The 24,058-nt window shown below is 37.7% G+C and overlaps 1 protein-coding gene across 1 annotated transcript in view; it reads right to left on the bottom strand.

Annotated features, from left to right (window-relative positions):
- Positions 1–24,058, bottom strand: part of LOC128542743 (cell migration-inducing and hyaluronan-binding protein-like) — a 135,918-nt gene that overhangs the window by 34,181 nt on the left and 77,679 nt on the right. Inside the window, exons 10-11 of the mRNA XM_053512715.1 lie at positions 23,240–23,387; positions 17,834–18,025 (exon numbers count right to left, since the gene is read on the bottom strand). Of these exons, the coding sequence (XP_053368690.1) occupies positions 17,834–18,025; positions 23,240–23,387 (340 nt within the window). The remainder of the gene's footprint in view (positions 1–17,833; positions 18,026–23,239; positions 23,388–24,058) is intronic.

A 24,058-nucleotide genomic window follows, 5' to 3' on the forward strand; every position in this document is an offset into this window, starting at 1 on the left:
TGCTGGATTTACATAAACACAATTTGTTTTTGCAATTCAATTAATTCACTGATGAATATATTTTAATAGTTTTAAAAAAAAAAATTTTCACCATATCTTTACATTAGGCGTCGGATGCATCTCGTGCAAGTAGATAAATGGGTCGAACTGGGATGAAATTCATATCTTTATATATAATTACTATAGTGTGTACACAAATATACTGTGTTATCACCTCAAGCATTAGCTGAGAACAGTTTCTCACGACTCTAAATTAAGAGCAGGCCTAGCTGCACCTGCCGAGTGTGATCCTATCATGATAGGCTGAGAAGAACTTTGGTGCACACCATCGCTGAGCTACAGAGACTTACATTACAGATTGAGACACACAGGTAGACATACACGCGAACATCAGGTTGCTCTACAGTTGTACAGTGTAATCAATCATCTAGCGATGCTTGCTGTCCTCTGTCTGCCAGTAAGAGACGTGGGTGACACCTCATAACCATTAAAACTTAAAATCTGTCTCTCGCTCCCTATGTATGCATGACACGTGCTGCCAAACAGGGTCCTCACACAGACTGATGCAATGTGACAGCAGAACTCTGGTCTTAGGTGTGTGTTTGTGGGGCAATGAAAGAGCGAGGGAACAAGGGCCATAAGGCAATGTTGAAAATGAAGTATTGAAATAATGATGTGTAGCGCATGGACATTTCTTTGCCTTAAATTGGAATGAGAGACAGAGGGCATGAATGATTAGGATATATATGAAGAGAGAAAGACAGAGAGAGAAAGAGAGATAATAATATGAGTTTGGCTGGCTTGTAGGTAAAAGAATGTCATAGCTTGGCGGGAAGTGGGACAACACTGTGAGATTATAGAATCACTTTATTAGGAATAGTATGTATTTTTTTTATGTAGAGAGACAGCCAAAGACTGGAAGATACAGTATGTAAATAGGTGCATAGATAGACAGATAAATAAGAAAGTGTTCACTAAAGTTAATTAAAGAAGAAAAGGCAAAATAATAAACCTGTTAACATTTGCTGTAATCTCTTAAATAAGGTAGATAATTAGTAAATTATTGGTACATCGATCAAATCTTTTCCAGGAAATCTCCCAGTACCCCAGTATCACCAGGACACCAATATGCTATAGACAGGAGTACATTTTACTGTAGTTTGGGGCGATTTTGATATTTACTAGGTGTAACAAAATCACCACGCCACTGCAGGACACTCAACTAGATACTTTGAACCATGTGAGACAAATCCGTATGTGCTTGTTCCCTCTTTCTCGCTTGGTTTGCGAAAAATACCCTGAATATTAAATGTAATTATGGGTGTCAGGGAGCTGCTATCATTATCTGGGGGACTCCCAGAACTTCCGGGAGATGTGCATTGTCTGCTATATGTATGCACTTGGGCATAGATAAGCCACAAGACTGCACTGCCTTGAGGGAGAGAAAACAAATCCGCTGACCATCTAACCATGACATGCATATGCTGTTGTTTCCATCAAGTGGGAAGCACACAATTATATAAGATGTCTACGTAGATTTTAGAATTACATTTTCTCTTCACTGGAAATAAGAAAAACAAGCACAATTTCACAGTTTCCACAATTTCAGAAAGCACATATCAGTGTGATCATCAGGTGTGTGCAAACTTTTGACCATGTAATGTACTTGAATAAAATTAGGTACATCCTTTGCCTCACTAGATGGAAGAAGAATCAGCTAAAACATGGTATTGGTGCTAAAAAGTATCTCAGCTAGGTGTAAAAGTGAATTTTTTGATAGAATTATATAACACCATTTTTCATTAATACTTAATGATTCTGATCTCCTGACACATGCTTTATACATTTTTAACAATGTAATGATGCATTGTAACACATCATTTTATATCTTTCAATGATCCTAATTGTAATTTATGGTTGAAACTTGGCCAATTTAGATTTCATATGAAAAAGACATAAACCTGAAAAATTGTTTAGATATTGCAACATGCATCTGACATGGTTACAGACACTACAGATTTTTTTGCTTTGTAAGCTTTTACCAAAAACTATATCCCATGCAAATCACTGAGGTAGGCCCGGAATTTTAATTGTATATTTGTTAACAATAATAATTTGGCAAATTTAAAAAAGATATTTTAACTGTTGCATGAAATGCTTTAATTTAAGCAATTTTTACAGGTCCTTTACTTCTTGAATCTAACACCAATTTTAGTATCACTACTCATAAAAAATATTTTTAAAAATATTTTAAAAAATAGCATTTTAATTATTATAGTTGGAGCGAGACAGTATAACATGCACATATTTTCTGTATTATATGTATGACAAAATCAGCACCAATAGCCTACTGTGTTTTGGCCAAATGTTTCATAAATGTATGTAAATTTGTCTGAGGTTTTTTTGTTAGTGCCAAGTTAGACTAGTATTCATGAAGCTAACATTGGCTATGCAGCAAGTCACTCTTTATGTAAATGTAAATATTGTTTTTTTTAAAAAAAAGCATCATCTTACGTGTTTAGATAAGTCATAAGCTGCTTACTTTCACATTTGTGACTGCAATTTTAGTCATAGAGAGATTTTTCTTACTAAAAGTTCTAAACACCTCTGACAGTTTTGTGTTCACATGACTAAAACGACTTAACAGTTACATGCTAGTTAGGTTATTAGCCTCGGTTATAAGCTAGCCCAGGTATAGCATTTGTATTTCCTTGTTGCCTAGCAACAGTGTTCACACAATGTTAACCATGGGAATGGCAGGTGCAATGTGTTCAGCATGTGTAATGATGAGCAGTCGATGTTTGGCTCTGTCAAACAACTTTTGGTTTCACAGCTTTGGCTATATTACTGCCAGATTAGTCAAGGCTTAGCTGGCAAATGCAAGTGCAGTAGTGTGTGGGTGTTGAAACTCGAACCTGACAGACACAGGCCACCACACAGCAAATGCTACTGCTCAGCCATCGTCTGGTGTATCTAGCACCTTTTACCCTGGCCTGAGTACCCACAATCTCTCCCTCTCTCACTCTTCATCTCTCTCTTGAAAACATACATTGCAATTCCTAGGCAAGATCTTTCAGACTTAACAAACCCAAAAGTTACAATAAAGTCATTATACCTAATTCTTTAGCTAATTTCATAATGCATAATTTTGATGAATACATACTGTATGTATGTGTGCATATGCTAATGCTCCATCATACAGACATACACACCAACACACTCACCCAGGCAAAAAAAAGAAAAAAGACATGATCACACTCATGACATTATAAGCATGTAGTAATTTAAGATGCCAGCTCACGGTGTGTATGTTAACATCCTTTCCTGCATAGACCCATACAAATTTAACATGATTACCATCATTGTTGTCCAGAAACCCATCTAAACACAACATACACATATGTGATATCAACTGAACATGCACACATGCAGATACACACTCTTGCTCTCAAACTACAATGAGAATTGCATATAATGCACTTAATGCATGTGTATGCTGTATGCATGTACTGTATGTATATATGTATGTATGAGAAAACACTGCTTCAGAGAGACAGATGCTGCTGCACTTACTGCCTTCCTGAAAGCGCAGCGTGTAAAATAAGTCGCTTCAGGCTTGCTCCGCAATGTCTAATGATTCTCATTACAACTACCATGTTTCTAAAATGAGACAAAGGGAGAGAAAAAAAAACACAATAATTCAATGCTCTCAGGCATAACACAAAGCTAGAGCTGTCACCTTCCTATCACCCGCAGACACATAAATCCTCGGCGTCGTAAATCCATATCGTGCACCCACATCTCGACAGTGAGGCAGATGCATAATGAACAAGAAAGTTGTGTGTGGATCTTGTCATCCTAATCTCCTTGGCATCTCTTACACGCAACGTAATCTGCACAATGTGATGTGCCCTCATCCCAAGACAAATTACAGCATGCAGATAATGAGAGTGTGACCTTTGTACTTTGCTAGCAAGAAAAGATTTTAAGTATGCAGGCACAGGTGAGTCCCTGCTTATGTATGTTTGTGCAAGTCGGGACGCATCCGACCCCAAGTCATTAGGACGAGCCTGTAATACTACACTAGTCTGATGTGTTTTGTATATTTGGACCAACAAGCCAAAACAAAGGGAGAAAATGCAGAATAAGATACAAATTTTAAACGAGCTATAGTACTTATACAATCACCAGCCACTTCTGTGGGCATGTCTTTATCAAAACTATTGAAGGTTGTAAAATATCACCTGGTCTTTTTTCTAATGTTCAGTTGTCCAGGTTGGGTAAAGCTGTCTTTGTTGTCACCACAGAAACCTGTTCTTGGCTGACTTGATCTTTATTTACTGCATCTTCCTCATGTTGTGCATTCTGAGATGCATTTCTGCTTACAATTTATTTTGCATAAATAATACATTTAACCTGTCACTCATATTTTTGCAGACTATGCAATCCTAAGAGATCCAAAATTCATGCTAGGGTAAGGATCACATAAGTCACATTTCCCTCAGTCTGACGTTTGATATGAATATGAGGTTGACATAAATGTGTTAATTTCTATATTGAAGTTACAAAATAATTGGTTAAAATATTTACAGTGATCAAACCATAAATAATTGAACTTGATCTGTATTTGTGTGAGATTATGCATTAAGCTGCTGTTTCATGACTGGCTAATCAGATAATTAAACGAATGAGCAGGTGTACAAATGTTATTAATAAAATGAATATGGTCGTATGATTTTATATATGGCCAGCATTGTGTCCTCCTCGGCTTATGCTCAGCTGATATTCTACCCACAGTTAAAGCTTTTTACCTTTTTTGTTCATCGTAATTCAGCCAGGTGAGTAAGTAAGTTTACAATTGTATAAACCTCTCCGCCAGACTTTATTTATATGCATTGTAAAACTAAACCAAACCAAACAGTTAACTCACCAACTTTCTCTCTGATTAGGTTTTGGAAACTACTTTTAGGGGTGAAAAAGGCAAAACGGCCTGGGTACAAAACTCATAACTTCTCCTACAAAACCATAACCATGATTAGAGAACGTTCATTACTGTATCTGTTCATCTTTATTGATGCTTAATGGTGGTAATGTAAAGAAGGCTATAAAATGTTTTAACCTTTCTGACCATTAATAGATCAAAAAAGGATTATTAAGTGCTTAGAAACTACCTTTACAAACTTTACATCTGGATCTATCAGTACACCAAAAATAATTATGCATGTAAAGTCCAGTTTGCTACCCAAGAAATTATGACAATCTGCTAGAACTTAGGAACTCCAATTTGCAGCATAAGCAGAAAGCACTTCTGCCATGCAAAAGCAAACTAAACAAAAATTATTTCAGCCCATGTCTAATTCTTGTTGTCGATCCGATTGCATCACAGCATCAATGGAAACAGATCATCAAAAACAGATTACAAAGAAGCAGACATCTAATCAAAAGCAGCTTTTGTTCACCTGCATTAGACTAGCAAAGTCAGTGACAGCAACCGCTCCTAATTCCACCACTCCTCAGAGCCAGGAATAGAACTGATGAGGTTTTAATGTAATTGCCAGAGTGAGCATGTGTGCACTGTTTAGCAGTGATGAATCACGATGGGAAGGAATAGGAGGAGGCGCGAGTCTTCTGCACTCTCAAAATGGAGACACAGCAGGCAGAGTCGCAAGAAGTCACACGGAATGCGAAAAAAAAATCAGAGGTCTTGCAAGGTAATGGATTTTTGAGATCTTACAGGATTAAAACCTAATGTCTATTTAAATCTACATAAAATGCTCATTAATGTGTTTCTATTTATATGATAATGTACAACAACAAGATGTTATCATCAAAAAAGTAAAAGGCCGTACCTGGATCTATAACCAAAGGTAATGTTACAGATGATTAATCAACACATTCAGAGTCATGAACTCGAAATCAGACTTTAAAACTGGATTGGATTGTTTCTAGCATTGCTGTACACTGTAGTATGATCCCATAAGCACAACTCTTCGCTTTATCTAGGAGAGTTTCTTAACCACAGACAAAAGCTCTGTACAGGTTTCCCCTGGTTTTCCCCCAAAAAAACTAGGTGATTCCATTTGTTGTTGTGACATAGACTAATTTATAATATTTTCAGGTTTTCCCAAAAGCCAACAAATGGAAAGTACACCAAAGTAATAAAATGGACTAAGACAAAACCAGGCCAAGACATGTAAACAGAGAACCAAGAAAAAAAAAAAAAAAAGATGGGAAAGTGTTCTTTAAAGGTCAGGCATTCTCCTTCAGGGTATCTTCTATATTAGCCCTAAGATGCCAAGAAAGTCTTGAGAGTGCTTTTAGTAAAATGACTGTGTTGGATACAGCATCCTCCGTCCTGCAGGTGAAAAAAAGAGTCTAATTAAATAGTGACTCGGAGGGAAAGGCTGAAAGCATTCTTTCCTCTTGGCCTAAAAGCTTCTCCGCCTTTGCTGAAGGAATATATCTTGCTTATTTCTTTCCTTCAGGCAGTGTGCACTCCCTAGATCTAAAGAATTCAAATGCTTCAGACCCTATGGCCAATTCTAATCAGATTACACATTAATGCTGCAAATAAATTTTTCCCACTTTCCATCCCTAGTGATTCCTTCTTGATTCTGTGTTGAGATTATTATGATTTTTTTTTTTTTTTTTTGGCGAAACATGACATTCTTCACTTTTCTATTTGTTTGTCGGTTTCCTGCAGATGTGCTTTTCAAGGCGAATTGAAATGCACCTCTGGAGGCGAAATAAGCAATTATGTCCCATGAAAGCCAAAGACGTGGCAGGTTTTTGATGTGAAGAGCATCGCTAAGGATCTGAGGCTGTGAATGTCAGGGACTGAATTGCTTGGAGATACATGCGCCTTTACATAAAGAATAAGTGAAAGCAAAGGCATTGAAGGCAACTGTATTAATCCCACTAAAAATGTGACTGAAAGGCACTGTGCTGCACTATTCTACATGCATGAGCTCACAGACACCCTTGATTGGCTGGTTGCACTCTGAATAACGGAAGAAAGCGTAATAACATTCCTCCCACCCAGAAAGCATGGCCATTTTTTTGCTTTTATGACTCCCACAGATGGTGGTTATTGTCAAGTTACTTTAAGTTTTCCTACAGGGCAAAGTATTTTGGATGCATGGATTCGTGGTTTGTTATCAGAAAAATGTATCAACACCTTCTGACTGGAATTGCACTTAATTTTAATTACGAAATATCACACAAGAGGAAGTGCTGTTGTGTTGAATATTAGCATGGAAGTGATGCGTTTGTGAGGGCCGAAGGCATCACAGCCTTGCTGATATTCAGCACAACAACACAACCTTGAGTGTGATATTGCTTTTATACTACAGTTCCACAAAAACTAAATATAATCAACAGATTAAGATTTTTTTAATTTTATTTAACCAATTATTTTTCTCCGCCTTCTGCGGCTGGCACAGCTAACTAAATGTGACTGGAGGAGCTGGCAACAGACAGTTAGTGTAGTTTTAAATTCTTACTGGTACTACAGTATGTAGTCAAAAGGTGAGGAGAGTATGGCATGAAGGTGGTGGTCAGTCCTGTAAAATCTCGTAAGGTTCTCTTTAGACTTCCACTTATTTCACTTTAGAATATCCTGTTAACTTTCAGGTTCCGGGGTTAAACCCTATATAGCAATAAATGCACTAGGTGCAAATGGAAAGCTAGTGAGCCCTTGTCCCACACACCAAGTGGGGCCCTTGATCAGGGGGAGAAAAATGATTTGGGATTCAGCCTTGTGTTGGAAGCTTGTTTGCTTTGTATCACCACTTATGAAATCCCTCTTGTCCAATCAGATTGCAGACTGTCATAATTAACTGTTGCATAACCTCTGGATTTAATCATCTGATATATTTGACTCGATAGGTTCCTATAAGTCACAGTAACCAGTATTGTACCATCAGACGGACCATAAGGTAATATTTTTACGTCATCATATATTTTGAACTAAATAATCCTGCTAGAGACCAAAAGGCTATAAACTCAAATCCTAGCACTTGTACAGATCCGTAGCTCTGTGCTTTGAATAAAAGAGTGCTCAAAATCAGTTGTAAATGTACCCATACATCAACAAATCATTAGTCACAAATACTGAACGGGAACAAATAAGTTATGTGTCTAAATTGAACTGATTTTTATTACCGCTTTTATGAGCACAAGACAGTCATAGCAGACGCTACAGGCTCCTTAATGCAATCCATCCCCTTTTTCCAGCTCAGACTCGCACAATTACTCCCTCTCAGTCCAGAGAAAAAGAAATTGAAGCTGATGTGTAAGAAAAAGGAACAGATGCCAGAAATATTTCAGCATGGATGGCAAAGCAAATCGACAGGTGGGATTTGTCAGCGACTCTGAGTCATCCGGTATCTATGGACTTAGTTAAAAAATACAAGAAGCGTAGTTTGGGAAATAAAAAACAACAACAAGAAGGTTGTGGAAGGATAGGTAAAAGGAGAGGTCTGTTTTTAACCCAGAGCCTGTAGGCCAGAGCAATTATCAGTGTTGTCTTACCAGTGCTGCTCTGTCATGACAGCTGATCTCGAGTTGATGACAGCGGTCGCGTGTTTGTTTTCGGTGGTTTTGAAAGCCAAAGAATTCTAATCTGCCCTGAGGGCAGAATCAAAATAAGAGAGAGGCTCTTGGAAACTCTTGGCAGCGTCGAGGAAATATGCAGTAACATCCGTGAGACCGTCAGTAAGCGGCTCGCAGGGTTCAGAGACACGCATGCCTCAGCTAAATTGTTAAGAGACTGTGTGGGTGTTTCCGTGTAAATTAATGAGGGGTAAACGAACCTGATGTTTCCCCTTGCCAGTGTCTGTAATTCTCATCGACCCTTTCCTTAAACGAACTCCGTAAGTCTGTTTTAGTGTTCCAGTAATTAAAATCAGCACACAAATGAAGCAATGTAAATCCCAAAAGTAAGCAAATTTAATAATAGCTGTCTGTTTGTAACATAATTACCTGGTAGGGATATTGTAATTAAGGTGCACAAATAGTGAAATCAATTTAATAATAGTGTTCTCACATCCTTGAATTTATGAAAATTAGAGTAGAGTAATGCTGGTAATGGTGTAGAATGGAAAAGCGACAGGCCTGTGCAACCTCAGGCACAGAAGAAGCTTGCTAAAACTTAACTCAAGGCACAACCTTGTAACCAACAAATTCATCTCCAGAACGAGTGGGAACTGATAATCCTCAGAGTATTCATGCATGTGGGTTTTTCATGTCTATGAATCATAAATATTAAACGAATATTGATCTTCTAAATCTCAAAGCAAACTGTGTCTATTCTAATTCTCTTCCTCTAATTAAGATAGGATATAAACCTGGTTCAACTTAAAATTTGATGCTTAAATTTGCCGATATCTTTGTCTTTATCCTTTTAGATTTGTGTGTCATTGGGATTATATTAGAAATTAACCCTTTGTTTTAAAGTCCTCAAGGTTCAGAAACTACTTGTTATAACGTAAGTATCAGTAGGCTAGCTTAGCCATATGTGTTCAAGTTAAACTGGGAATTTTGATTGCGCAGAATAACAAAACACAGTTATGAGCTTGGATCTGGGAGTGAGGTCAGGACTGTATGGAAATGTTTCAATAACTCAAAAAAAACAAAGTAGTACTGGGTATTTATTTGTAGGTATAAATATCTGCACAAAAATATCATTATTACCCTAGTATAAATTGGCTAGCAGGGTTAAGCCTTCTTGTCTTTCAAATATAAAAGACCCCAGTATGAGGTTTTTGTTATTTTGCGCGTATCAGTAACAGTCAGGTCAGAACCTACATACTTTTTCTGTATTTGGACTAAGATTTGTAGGCTTAACATGTTGAGACAATGTACAGATGCTAACCAGGTTTGAAAAAAATTGTATCTCACTTGTATCTGAATGTATGCATCTCGATAACTAACTCATAAATTGTCATCCCTCGCATGGTCAGTTTAATTCCATATTTTATCTAAAAAGATTTATAAAGCATTAGACACCTGAGGAAGACAAGTGCTCTTCACCAATGGAGGTGCAGCCCAAAATACCTGTACCGTACTGTAGTTTCTTTCCTTCTCTGAGTACCTGCACTGTTTTGTTCTCCGTTTTTCTTTAGAAAAATGTTTGACATGCCCTACCTCACATGCTTGCAGTTGGTTGTGTTTTTCAGCGCACAGCATTAGGAGCTGAGAGCTTTTTGGCAGCACCTGCTGTCCAGGCAAACTCTAATGAACAGCATTAAAGTGAAGATTTCTTTCCTGAGGTGTGCTTTAACAGCCAAAAATAGACTTCTATGAGCGCAAGGCTCACCATGGTAACTGAGAAAAACAAATATCATTCCAGTTAAAAAACTACACTTCAAACTTAATTTGACTTAACTGTATTGAATATGAATTTAATTTAATTAGAATAAATTATAAATTAACATATGAATAAAGCTGTAAGCGCTTCGCCCCTACGTCCCACTGAGTAGACTTTTTAATGAAGTATTGAGTGGAATTGGGAAAGAACTACAAAGTTAACCAGAGAGCAGCGCACAGAACAAGCTATCCCGAGTGCGGAAATACACAGCATTAAATCAAAAACGTTCTGTGATCGCTCGGATTTAAAATTAACTTAAGATTAAATTTTACATAATTACAATAGAAATGAGTTTCTTCTCCATGCCAGAGTTTTCCTTCCAAAATAAATTTTATGGCTTCATTAACAGAAAGTTGATAAAGCTTGCTTATCATAATTAATTTATATAAATTAGCAAAATTTTTGTCCAAAACATGTGAATGTAAAGTGATGTAAAGTGATTAGAAAAAATGCACATACTATATGTATTCACATGTACGGTATGTTTGGCTCAGAAGATGAAGTGTGCTTAGCTTTTTCCGCACTCAGCAAATTTGGGAGGAAATATCTGCAAGGGTTGGCAAAGACAAAACCATGGTTGCAAGCTTCCGCAGTTTTGCTTGGTCTATTGTGTACAAGTGCTCCAGTATTGTAAGAGGTGCTATCAAAATTTCATAAAAATTTATACAACTACAGGAATCGCCTGTGGGAAAATGCTGACAACAAAAACTATGGTGAATTGCTGGAAGTACAACAAAAAATGAGAAGACTGCAAGGAGGAGGAAAATCGGCCTTATTTGTTCTATATTTGCAAGCAAAACAAAATAAGCTGCAGGTGATATGTGAAGCCCTGCGTTGGATTGGAACCCTGTTCTGGGTGTACCCCTCCTCGTACCCTAAGTGTCCTGGGATTGGCTCCAACCCCCCGCGACCCTGAATACAGGATAAAGCAGTATAGGAAATGAGTGAGTGAGTGAGGTGATATGTGAAAACAATCAAGGGGTTGATTATAGCATGTTTAGAGCTCTTGCATGTGTTGTAAAACCAAACCAGCCATCATTTATGTGTTTAGCTACAACATATGGGGTCAAAAACCTGGAAAATAGTTTTATCAGTTTCACACATAAAAAAAGAGAGATTTGTGGATATCAGCCATCCAGCAGGGAGAAGAGACTAATCCTGGTCAAGGATGTGCTCCTGTTGGTGATCACTGGTGCCTGTGTTGTGACCATTTTATCTCAGGTAGCATCATCATGAAAAAACTGTTCAGTCATTTTAGCACAATAAATATCCAATAAATATGATGTACTTGTGTTACGTTTGCTAATATACTAGACTAGTTGCAGGTTTCAATGAGCTGGAGTTGTTGTTATGTTTTCATCAATGTTAATAATAGTCGCATGTTATTCAGATAGCATTTGCTTTACTGTACTTTAATTGTTTAATTGCTGTTTCCTCAAATTTCCTAATTAGGTAGATTTTTTTGAAATACAATTTTCTAATTGCACCAGTTTTATCATGTGCTAAATGTCTAAACACACAGGCGTAAGTGCGTGCATAACAACCTCACTCACTTACCAGACAGCAGAGTGACAGATGAACGACAAGGTAGGGAGAAAAGCAGGTCACAAATGTGCACGATGAACTATGCTGATGTTCTGCTTAAGCAGTGTGTTAATTTTACTAAGTGACAGCTTAACATTAAATCATACCTGATGAGATTACTGTAAATATCACCATATCGTAAATCTGCCTGTGCCCTGTCCTTGAAAGTGTTGCAAAGAACAGCTGGAGCTTGATAAAAATCGGTAATGTTCGCCAGACAAAACAGTGATTGATTTGTTAGTTGACTTCTAGTGTCCATTACATGCTATTTAGACTTATATAATGCTTAAAACACATCCACTATAGATCGTCTGCAGTACCGCAGTTGTTAGCTAGGTCCTCAAACATTGGTTGTTGGTTGTCTCTTCCGATTGACTTATAAAGTAAACTATACTGTGATAAACTGCCTGATGAGGGTAGACGGTCCATGTACTACTTGGTTTGTGCTATTCTTTTGTCACCAACAAAAAAAAAAAAAAAAAAGCGAAAAGACTATTGAACTGATGATTTAAAAACCAGGAAGAAATATATATATATATATATATATATATATATATATATATATATATAAAACATACATATATATATATATATATATAAATATAATTGTATTTGGTTGTTTCATTATAATTGTCAAAAAGTAACAGACCAAAAGGGTCAGTTTTTTAAACCTGTGGTTTTTCTCTGATAATCATTACTTTAAGGCCAGACAATACTCATAAGGCTCTTAGCTAGCTTTAAGTAAGCCTTTGGAACCAAAAATGATTATAGACATGGTGAGAGAAGGATTGTCCTCCACAAACATATCAGAGATTATGTCTCGGCAAACCTGCAGTGCAAAGTCCATCTGTCTGAGCGGAGACAGCACCTAAATCCGGCTCATGAAATTTCATATAATTACAGGCTTAATCGTTTTTGCCATTTGATCATGCTTCTCATCAATGAAAACATCCCAGTGGAATGGAAAAGAGGATGCCTGGCAAAACAGCTACTTAAACACTTCTATTCACATTAGTTTCACTGAAACCTGTTACATATTTCTGGCAGAACAAACAACAGAACAGAAGCACAAATGTCCATCCAATGGAGGCCATAAATAGATTTTTAATGCACTGCAGTTGTACTGTATATAGCATGTAATCACTGCAAATCTATATCTTATCTCTCAGTACTGACTTAAGTGCATTACCTCCTTTCCTTTAGATTTTCAAACACCACCTATTATTAGTTCAATTCCAGCTTGGTATTCTTAGCTTAAAATGACCTTTTGCATTTTTATTGTTACAGAAATAAAGACGTGGAAAAACAAATTGCAAACTAAAGAATACAAAAGCAGTCCAGAAAGCACAAAAACTTTATGAAATGGTAGGTACACAAAGAGCATCAAGCCCTCGGCACTAATTAGATATGGCATGTATCCAACTTTACATAAAACTTTCTTGAGATCTTCATGAAAACAGGACTTTCTGTATGCTTTGAAAAATATTTTTGTTATTACTGTTATGAAGCTGTGATACTTCTGCAAAAAGTCGCAGTGCCTATTGCACAGATTCTCAGACTTTTTTTTTTTATTAGCCATTGTTTTGCTGTTCTTGATTTGCACATAAGTGTTATGTCCCAGACAATCCACTTCACTGGTCCCAACATCCCTAAGCCAAGCAACCGAGTGCAATATCTGTATCTCGCATATATATATGCGACTAACACTATGTCACTGAAAAATGAAAAATCTCCTGTCGTTTTAATGTATATCTTTCTTGTTCCGTCAAACACATTTTCCAATAAATAAATAAACGAATAAATGAATAATAATAAATAAATAAATAATAAATAAACAACATTTTCTGCACATTAAAACACTCAGAGGCAAAATCCATGCAAGTCCCCATGAATTACATATTGCTAGAGAAGTACGAACGTACAGTACTGTGCAAAAGTCTTGAATAGTTTTATTAAATTATGTAGAGTATTTTTTTATGAGAACAAATGATTTACTGTGAAAGGCTACTAAGTGCATAAAGATACAATTTAAAAAATTTGTTGTTTATGTAACAACCTCAGCAGCAACCTCATTTCCTCTTTCATCTGTTCCAACCACTCAGCATTTAGCATCACCAATATATTAATCACCGGCCTAATCATCTTTCATTCTCTGCACCTGTTTCTCACTGGTTTATGCCCTAAGTTAAAAAAAAAAATTATCCTTGATTGATTCATAGGTCACTGTGCGGCTGAACAAACAAAAAACATTTCTTCTGAAACTTGCCAAAAATGAGAGCCAAAAAAAAAAAAAAAACATCCTTTAGGATAAGACTGCAAGATTAAAATACAAGAAAGTCTGGCAAATATAGATAGATATAAAAATGCGAGGTGGCTTAAGACTTTTGCACAGTACTTTATTCCAAAGTCTGTATTAATAGAAACTTGCCTTGTGACTTGCCCTTGTGTCATGCCTTGCAGTTGATGCTACTCTCAGTGCTGCAGGTAGATAAACTTAATCCACACCTGTGTACTGTGGTATTATAGCAAACAATAGCAAATTGAATTTGGATGCCTGGCGTTAGACTGTCTTTTGTAAACCTGTTTTTACTACCCAATAATACATTTTATTTATATGTGCCTTTAAAGTCACCCAAAGTCACTGCACAAAATAGAACCAAGAAATAAATAGCAATAGCAGTAACAAACAGGGAATAACAATAAACACAAAAATGTATAAAACAGCCTTCATAATGTTATTACTGGATAAAAGATTGTGCTAAATTGGAATGCAGACTAAAGGCTCAGCAGGGTGAGAATTTTATCAAGAAGTATGAAATTTAAAATTTTAAGCTTATATGGGAGACTAGATTTAATAGCATTACAGTAATCAATGCGGAAGGTGACTGATGTATGGATGAGAATGGCGGTGCTTTGTGGGTTAAGGGATGGCTGCAGACGGGCAGTGCTACAAAGATGGAACTCATTTGACACTACAGTAGCTGCATTTACATCGACATTATGTCTTCAATCTGATTAAAATCATTCTTATGTGCACCTACATGCCCTTCATCAAAACTTTTTTGACATGTGAAACTTTTTTCCTGCTATAAATATAACAGAAGAAAAAGTTTTTTTTCCAGCTTTGGGAAAATGAAATTTATTCAGTAGAGAAAAATGACCGAGATGGACCCATATTGTGTCATGGGAACAATATTTGCATTTCTGCTCCTCTTTCTATTTAACAGCAATCTCAGAAGTGCTGCTGCAATTTTTAACTAAAAGGAGCGTAGAAAATGACTCATCGTGAATGCTAAACTCCTTGGTGCCCTTTTCCCCAGCCTCCTGGAAACTTTTTTGAAAGATTTTATTTAATGTAGGCACTTAAGGAGACAGGAGTTTGGGAAGACAGGGTCAGGCTTTGTGGACATGTAGAGTTGTGTATAACTGTGTATTATAAAAAATACTAAAAATGTGGAAGATTAAAAACAGACAGGGACCTGGGACAAAGCCTTGGGGAATACCAGTGCTAACAGGGTAGGACTGAGAACAATCAAGTTGGACAAACCAGAGCCAGAGTTATTAAAAACAGAATATTGCCACTGAAGTAAACATGAACCTGTAATGCAACTGCTTTTTCAAGAATTTTTAAGATGGGTAGGAGATTTGAAATTGTGCTGAAATTATTAAGATTATTGGGGTCAGCACAAGTTTTCTTAAGAATTGTATTTATTGAAACAGTTTTAAAAAATGATGGAGCAAAGCCAGATAAAAAGAAGAAGTGAATAACATGAGTTATAAGCAAAGAGGGTGAAGACATAAGGGCTTTTACCAAGGCAGTTGGCAGGGGATCAAGCTGCCATGCAGAAGGCAGACTTAAAATAGAGTAGAACAGAATAAAATGTAAAATGTTAGATTCGGTAGAAAGGTTAAAACTTAGAGACAAGAGAGAAAGGAAGATTGGGAGCTATATGATGTGTTTAATATGGAGGCCAATTTCTGATTAATATTGACAGTTTTGTCATTGTAAAAGGTCATAAATGCATCACATTAAGAAGTGCAATACAAGTGGGGTAGAAAACTGTCAGGAGGTTTTAAGATACCACAGTATTACCAGTGGAAATATAAGGCTTTTGTATTGCTTTCACCAGACTTAATTAGCTTGTCATAATACGCAGATTTGACTGCACAGAGAGTATCTTTATAAGGATGCACATGCTCGATATTCATTTCTTTGTACGCCGTAGATCAAGTATTTTTTTTAGCTGACCAAGCTTAGGAGCAAACCACGAGGCAGATTGGGTAAAAGAGAGGATACCAGATCATTTGGAGAGGCTATATGGTCACTGCTGAGGCAGTTATTAAATGCAGTGACCTAGGTGAAAAGATGTAATATTTTTATATTGCAGAAGAAAATGGCCATTAACAGGTAGAGTTGAATAATGGAGCCTTAACTCTAAAAGTGCTAAATTTATGGTCAGAGATGGGCAGATCAAAAGACGCAACACCTGAGCAACACACAATGTCTTTGTGGTGGGTTTGAAAGTCAACAGATGGACAACAAATTGTAACATTTTCAACATGAAAGAAAAATCAACCTACTGTATAGGGGATAGGGTACGCAGAAGGGGTAAAAAGGTAGAAAGTCAATTAGAAACACATTACAATATTTTTTTCTGGTCAGTGAATGATGGGAAGTATTGTTGGTGTTGAACTGCAGTTGAATTTGTATAGCAAAGAGGCATATTTTGATATAGTCAACTGAGATACTTTGCAAGATACTCTGTAAACAGTCAGGTACCCAAAAACAGAGATGGAAGGTAATAAAGTACTAAGTTACAGTCTTAAGCAGAATAAAGTACACTTTTTCTGTACTTTACTTAAGTAGTTTTATCAGAAGGAAGATAAATTTAACTTTAACTGCATCCTACAACAAATATCTGTACTTTCTACTTCACTACATTTGTGCATGACTTTCATTACATAATCACAATGGTGTGTAGCATTTATAATGCTAAATGCATGAATCTGTATAAAGCTCAATCATGTAGCATGTGTTTGAAATCAAAAGTAGAGGTTATTTCAGACAGACAAAATGTACAGACAAAATCAGCACATTCACAGATTTGAAGGAGAGAGAGAGAGAGAGAGAGAGAGAGAGAGAGAGAGAGAGAAGGAGAGAGAGACTCTTTTGCTATGTTTTCAAGGCTGCAGTGAGCTAATACAAGCTCAATGAATGTATTTCAGATGCAAATGGTGGCCTATGTCCTAATAAGAGCAGTGGCTTAGTGAATTAGGACTGTATTTGGAAGAGTTAAGTCATCGTGTACTGAATTAGCAAGGTAGCCGAAGGAAGCACAGATGCGAGACCAGTCCAACTGGCAGAATCTAGTATATACATATTATTCAAGCACTATTTAAAAAAGAAAAAAAAACAAAGAAAACAATACAGGAGAGCAGTGGCAGCCAGACACTCCACTGTTCACTCACCCATGTACTAAATTTGTTTATATATTTTCCAGTATCTCCACACTGGACATTTATGTATTCAGTACTTAAAATAGTCTCAAAGAGTATATAAAAATGCAAATTTAAGCACAGCTCCTGATTACCTCGATATGGGTCTCTGAGGACCAGGTGAGGAAACACCTAAGTAACTGAGCTGTAAAAAGTGGGCCATGTGCTTGAGCGAAAAGTGTGCCAAAGAATTTAAAATAATCCTAAATCCTAAAGGTTGCCTAAGGAAAATGGTGCATGTGTTATTACATAACTTTATGTAATAGAACAGATAAGCATGTAGTGATCATACAGTAGTAAGTCATCTAAACTGTTTGCTTCAAACATTTAAAACAGCAATTCAGCCACACTGACTCAGTCATAGGTGAAAAAACTCACACTGACCTTCCACTTTGACCTTGTGTGCAGTACAGGTGGCACAGGGCAGGATGCTGAACTCCTCAGCCTGGTACATAGAGTAGTCAGTGCTGGACACCACTATGCGATCCCCGGGTACCCACCCGAGCGCAGCATCGGCCAGGAGCAACACACTGCAGTTCGAGAGGGTGTCTATGGAGACGGAGGCCTGTGGACGAACTAGAGAGGTGCACACACAAACACACACACACACACACACACACACACACACACCATTTCTTATTTTTTTATTCCATTCTGCATGTGTGTCTAATATTATGAATGAATAATAGAGTAGTATAATGTATCTAAGGTGCTGCACACAAGAGGACGATGTTACAAAGCACAAAAAAAGTTTCATGTTCTATTTATTTACAACAGTCTGTATTATAAAGTGCTACACTTTAAAAGATTTTGGCCTTTTCGAATGTATTAACATAAGTATACCAAATTACTATTTGTTCAATTTTATCTGAGTGAAAATTTATTTCTGTAATTTAAATATGATTATTCGATTTCATTACAAAAAAAATCAGGTATGGTCTCTCCTTTGCTGATACAACAATCCCCAATCATCTAGTTATTTTTTTCCACAAGATTTCTGAAAGTGGCTATGGGGATTTGTGGCTATTCAGCCAAAATATTAGTAATGAACTAATGCACTGATGCAGGATGAGAAGACCTGGCATGAAATCCGTGCTCCAGCTCATCTTAAAGGTGTTCATTGGGGCTAAGGTCATTGTTCTGTGGAGGTCATTCGAGCTCTACTTGATTTATTCACGGCGTCATTGTCATACTGGGATGCGTTCAGGCCCTTTACTTCACCACAATTTTAATGCTACGGTATACAATGACAGCTTGCCCATTTGTGTGCCTCCAACTATGTGGCAACAGCCTAGGGAAAAACCACACATGGGTGTCTGCATACACTGATCAGCCTGACATATATGACATATATCATTAACACCTAATCTAATTCTCTAGAGCACTTATCCTGTACAGTGTCACATCAATCCTGGGGATCCAAGGAACTTAGGGCATGAGGCAGGGTACATCCTGAATGGGGAATACCTCACAGGGCACACAAGCACACATACACTCACACACTTTGGGCCATACCCCGCATGTCTTTGGATGCCAATGTAGCGCTAATTGCCCCACCATGCAACTTACTGTATATCACTTAAAGGATATATTGCTAATGTCCTTGGGCTAGACACCACAGGACACCTTTCAAGGTCTTGTGGAGTCAAGCTGTAAGGAGCATGCTGTCATCACTGTTCTGGTGGCCTATACAATATTGGCCTACACAATGAGCGGAATCTACACAATATTGGGCATCATATTTTAAGGTTTAAATGTTATGGCTGATTAGCGTATTCACATAAGGTACTGTTTTGGCCATATAGTATTTATTCCTTCCTTAAGGCCTCTAGCACCGATCGGTGCATAGGGCAACGAGTGTTTCTCGTTGTTTCCGTAGCGGTTGGGTTTTTACAGGGCGGGTTGCTAGTCCTACGCCCAACCCTTCTCCTTTCTTATCCGACACTTGGAAACCGGCAACGGCGGAGTTTTAGTATTTATTAAGATCATACCTTTAAGAATAATGAATCATCGTATGTATTTATTTTTGTCTTTATTTATATTACAGTGCTGTAGAATTCTCAACATAATCTCATGGATATGAGGCAGGATGCATGTGTAGACTGTTCTTTAATAATGTGAACGCATAATACAAACACCAACATGAAAACTGGTGCTAACAAAACCCTGAACAGATACATAACAGGTTAACAATGATCTTGATGACAACAAAAGAAGATCACAGATGCGAGACAAAGACTACGGGCTATTAATAGACTGACTATTCAAACCAAACAAGGCTGTGACAGATGAGATTCGTAGCCCTACAGAAAACAGAAACGAATACAGGGGAACACCATGTCAGAATTATTTAGCATTCGTGGAAGACCCCAGTTTCAGCTGAAGGTTTCCAGATATGGGAAATGGTTTGGACATAAAGTCCTCTGTAACATGACAAGACATATTTTGTCTTATTAACAATAAAGAAACAGTTGGCTACTGTGGGGATGATTACTTGTGGTTACGGTAAGTCGTAACATGAACTTGTTTCACTGAAAGTCAAAAAATGTAACTATAAATGTACAAAGATTTACCATACTGTAGCACCTTGGCAATGATGTTGTATAAAAGGGATAAAATGCTTCAAACATGCTGGTTTATGTTAATTGTCCTCAAAGTTTTCTTTTTCACCAACTGTGTATGCAGTACGTTTGACATACAGTACCTGCGAAATATAAAAATTTTATTTATTGATATATTTATTTATTTTCCTAATGATCCTAATGTCTAATAAGCAGACAAAGCATGTTAAGTTGAGGTAAATAGTTATGAATCTTTATAAATTCCTGTTTCTCTCCCTCTCCACAAGTTTCCCTACCCGCCACTGACGGCTCCTCCCCAATAGTCTTTAGCAGGTGGCATGACGATCTAATGCAAAGCAAAGTACTTTAGCTCAGGTTCTCAGACTTCACTTCACTTTAAAAGTTTCATAATCACTCTTCAATTCATTTATTTGAGAATGTAGTCTGCACTCATAAATACAATGTTAAATACTTAACTGTGAAAATAGTGCATATAAACCCTAACCACCGTAGCAATGCTTTGTGTACCGCGGATGCATAAGCGCCACCGTTGGAGCTTTGCTTTCAATGCCATTTGAAAATCCAGACAGGAAATGAATGGCAGGGGAATGAATGTTGCTCCATGGGGGGAAATCATAAAGCTTAATCACAAAGATTAAGTGAAGCAAGACTACAGCACGGTTTCTGGGCACAAAGTGGCAGGGAGATATATTGTAGACTCGCTCAGACCCAGCTTCTCTTAAGGAAAGTTCCTTTCTGTAATTACTGCCCTTTCCTCTCACTGCCAGCACTCATTATTTGGGGTCCTTGTGTGACTGATTCGATTTGTCTCTATCCTGCTGGCTGGTTCTTTCTCCTAAGACCTCACACGCTATTGTTCGCTCACTGTGTGGTCAATTAGCCACATTCATTCATGGCGAATAGACAGGTTTGACCCTGCAGAGCCATTCAGTGACTAAAGACCGTTTCTTAATCATCAGCAGCATGATCTGTTTTAATGAAAAAAGGCTTTATGAGAAGCAATTCAAGAGCAGACACAAAGGTGCGCTATAGTAGATGAAGGTAAAACGCAAAGATGCTGAACTTGACTGTAATGAAAATATAAAAAAATTGACATAAGTTGTTTGCTGCAGTTTTCCAATTGTAAAAGTTGGAACGGGTTTGGCGCACGGGTGCACCACTTTACAGAAAAGAGGTAATTTAATTTAGAAAATTGGCCAACCAGCCCCTCCAAGCTCTTCTTGGGCGTGGCCACAGACGGGCGTCCCTTCTGACAACCGGCGGCTTTAATGTAAAGACACAGGGGCCTTTTCTCTTCGGCTCGATCATAAAAGCCGGCACTGTGCAAGCGTGAAAGTGCCGTGAGAGCTTGTGCAGTCTTTTGGCAGCTGTCCTCAACGTTAAATCGAATGGCTGCATCCAGTTCTAGTGTTTGAAGTCCCAGGTGCATGTCACATCACCCTGCTCACGTACCATTCTGCATTATTAGTGTTCACCATGTGTCTCTGTCCATAGACCTCCAGCCTCACTCTAAACTTACAGAGAAAGCCCGAGATCTATTAAAGTTGATTATTCGCCAGTCGTACTGTTTCCCACGGCTCTGCCCCTTCGCACCCCTTCAGAAGCAAAGGTCACCTACCTAGGACGCCTATCGAGTGAGCGAGAAGTGACAAAAGATTTGCATAATAACAGTAATCATTCGACTACTCTGCATGTGGGACTGATTGTATCAGTCTCACTCACTCTCTCTTCATATATACCGTTGTATCCTGTATACGGGGTTGGAAGGGGGCCTGGTGCCTTTCCCAGGAAACTCACAGGTGGCGTATACCCTGGACAGGGTGCCAATTCATCGCCGGGCACACACACACATATATATACACTCACATGCTCAATCACACACTATGGGCAATTTGAGATACCAGTTAGCCTAATGTGCATGTCTTTAGACTGTGAAAGGAAACCCATCAAGCCCGGGGAGAACATGCACACAGGCCACGAGGCGGTAATGAAACCCTCGACTTTGGAGGTGCAAGGCGACAGTGCTAACCACTACACCACTACGCCACCATGCCACCAGACAAGTTGCATAAAAGCAAAAATCTTTTAATTCATTGTTGTTAATGCAGTGAGTAAAATATGACAGTTGTATGGGCTGATGCAATGCAACTTAAAATTAATTACTTTCCAGTAGCATCATGTGCCAATAGTTTTATTCCTCCTCTAACTCAGCAATTTATAAACGCTAGTGATATTTTATTTTCTGACTAAAAATGGCTGTTTATAGTTAGTGTATTGTTATATATCAGTAGTTCCTGTTACTTGTCACTTACATTATTATAAATCACTGTTCCCTCACCAGCATCTATTTTCCCCCGTTAGTGAGAAATGCAAAGTCTCACTAACGTGGGACCCCCCCCCAAAGATTTTACATTGTCAGAAACCTTAAAGTTACAGCTTAACCTCTTACAAAGCACTATTACTAGAGAGCAGAAATACTAAGCAGTTTTTGTATTGAAAACCGTTTTATTTAATCCATCTATGTGAAATGTCCCAAAAAATGTTGTTCATGAAAAAAAAAGGTAAAGAACGGAATGACGTGATTTGTCTTGTAGCCATCGTAACTATTGGGGATATCACTTATCTAGGACCTCGTGTTCTCCAGCACTGAAACTGATGACGTCCTCCAGCTGGTACACTACAACACGGCAACAGAAAAGACACATGCTGGGGGGCGATTTCAATTGGAAAAAAAAAATTTAAAACACTCCTGGGGGAATTTCAGTTTGGTGTAGCATGTGCTGCCAATTTAAGATGCAAAAAATAATTTATTTAAGCAAATAAATTAAACGAATGTGGAACATGAACTTGTGGCATGTTTTTGGATTTCAAAATGGTTTTTAAATCCACTTTGTCCTAATGAAAAACATGATGAAGAACACCTTGCATCAGTCAGAACCGAGCAAATGAGACCTTGGAGTCTGAACTGACCTTGTATTTGGAACCATTGTAGGAATGTATAAATCAGCTTGGAGTGTGAGTGAACTTTACCTCCCGTGTCTTATTTGTGCTTTCATAACCCCTAATTCCACTTTTGTATGTTTAATCCTGTAATCAAGGCTTTCCATTTTAATAAAGGTTTTACCCAAAACGCCTTTAGTTATCTAGGCCCGTGATTTCTGTTATGTGGTCACACAAAAGTGTAAACAATCCCAAAATGTACACGTACCAAGTTTGCCACAGAGGAAGCGGATGCGGTAATTGCGGCAGATCCCTCCCTGCTGGTCTTTATTGAGACACACCAGGCCATAGTTCTTGTCAAATTTGGAAAAAACGTCACCGGTCATGTTTGCAGGGACACCATCGATGGTTTCAGCCTGAGAAAAGAAAAACAGAAAGATGAAATTAAGAATTTGAAATGAAACTTTGTTTTGGAAACACGGGGTAATACGAGGGCGGTACTAAAAGTGGGCAATATTAAATGACGTAGTTGCTCCATGGTCTCCCACTGCGTGACAGAATGTTTACAGAGACGACACCATTGACAAGAGCAACAATAGGCACAGGTGGATGAAGAAGTTTAAAGAAGAGCAAACTGAAAACAGCACTGAAGACAAACCACGCAGTAGGAGACCATAAACTGTGCCAAAGGGGCTTTTCAATGAGTTTTCTGGAGCTAGGTTCAGTTATGGCAGTTGAATTACTTTAAACAACCTTGGGCAACATATGGGCAGTTAAATAAACATTATGCGCACTTTTGCATTACTTTTGGTACACCTATTGTATTTTACAAATATTAAATGTCGCAAGTAACAATGGAAATGGATAGTTTTCTTTTATTTTTTAACAGAAATCTCAAAGCAACAAAATGAATCATAAGAATCATTAGAATAGCAGCTGGCTGAACAAAAAAACTTATTATAGAAAAACTGAAAATGATAACAGGAAGGTTGTGTTTAGGTGATTGCTTCATTTCTGCACTTCTGTAACTTCATTAAGAAGTTGTCTATCAACCCTGTTTGTTCTGTATTTATTTTCATTCGCCTAG

The sequence above is a fragment of the Clarias gariepinus genome, chromosome 15 (assembly GCF_024256425.1).
Source record: "Clarias gariepinus isolate MV-2021 ecotype Netherlands chromosome 15, CGAR_prim_01v2, whole genome shotgun sequence".
In the NCBI taxonomy this organism is placed as follows: Eukaryota; Metazoa; Chordata; class Actinopteri; order Siluriformes; family Clariidae; genus Clarias; species Clarias gariepinus.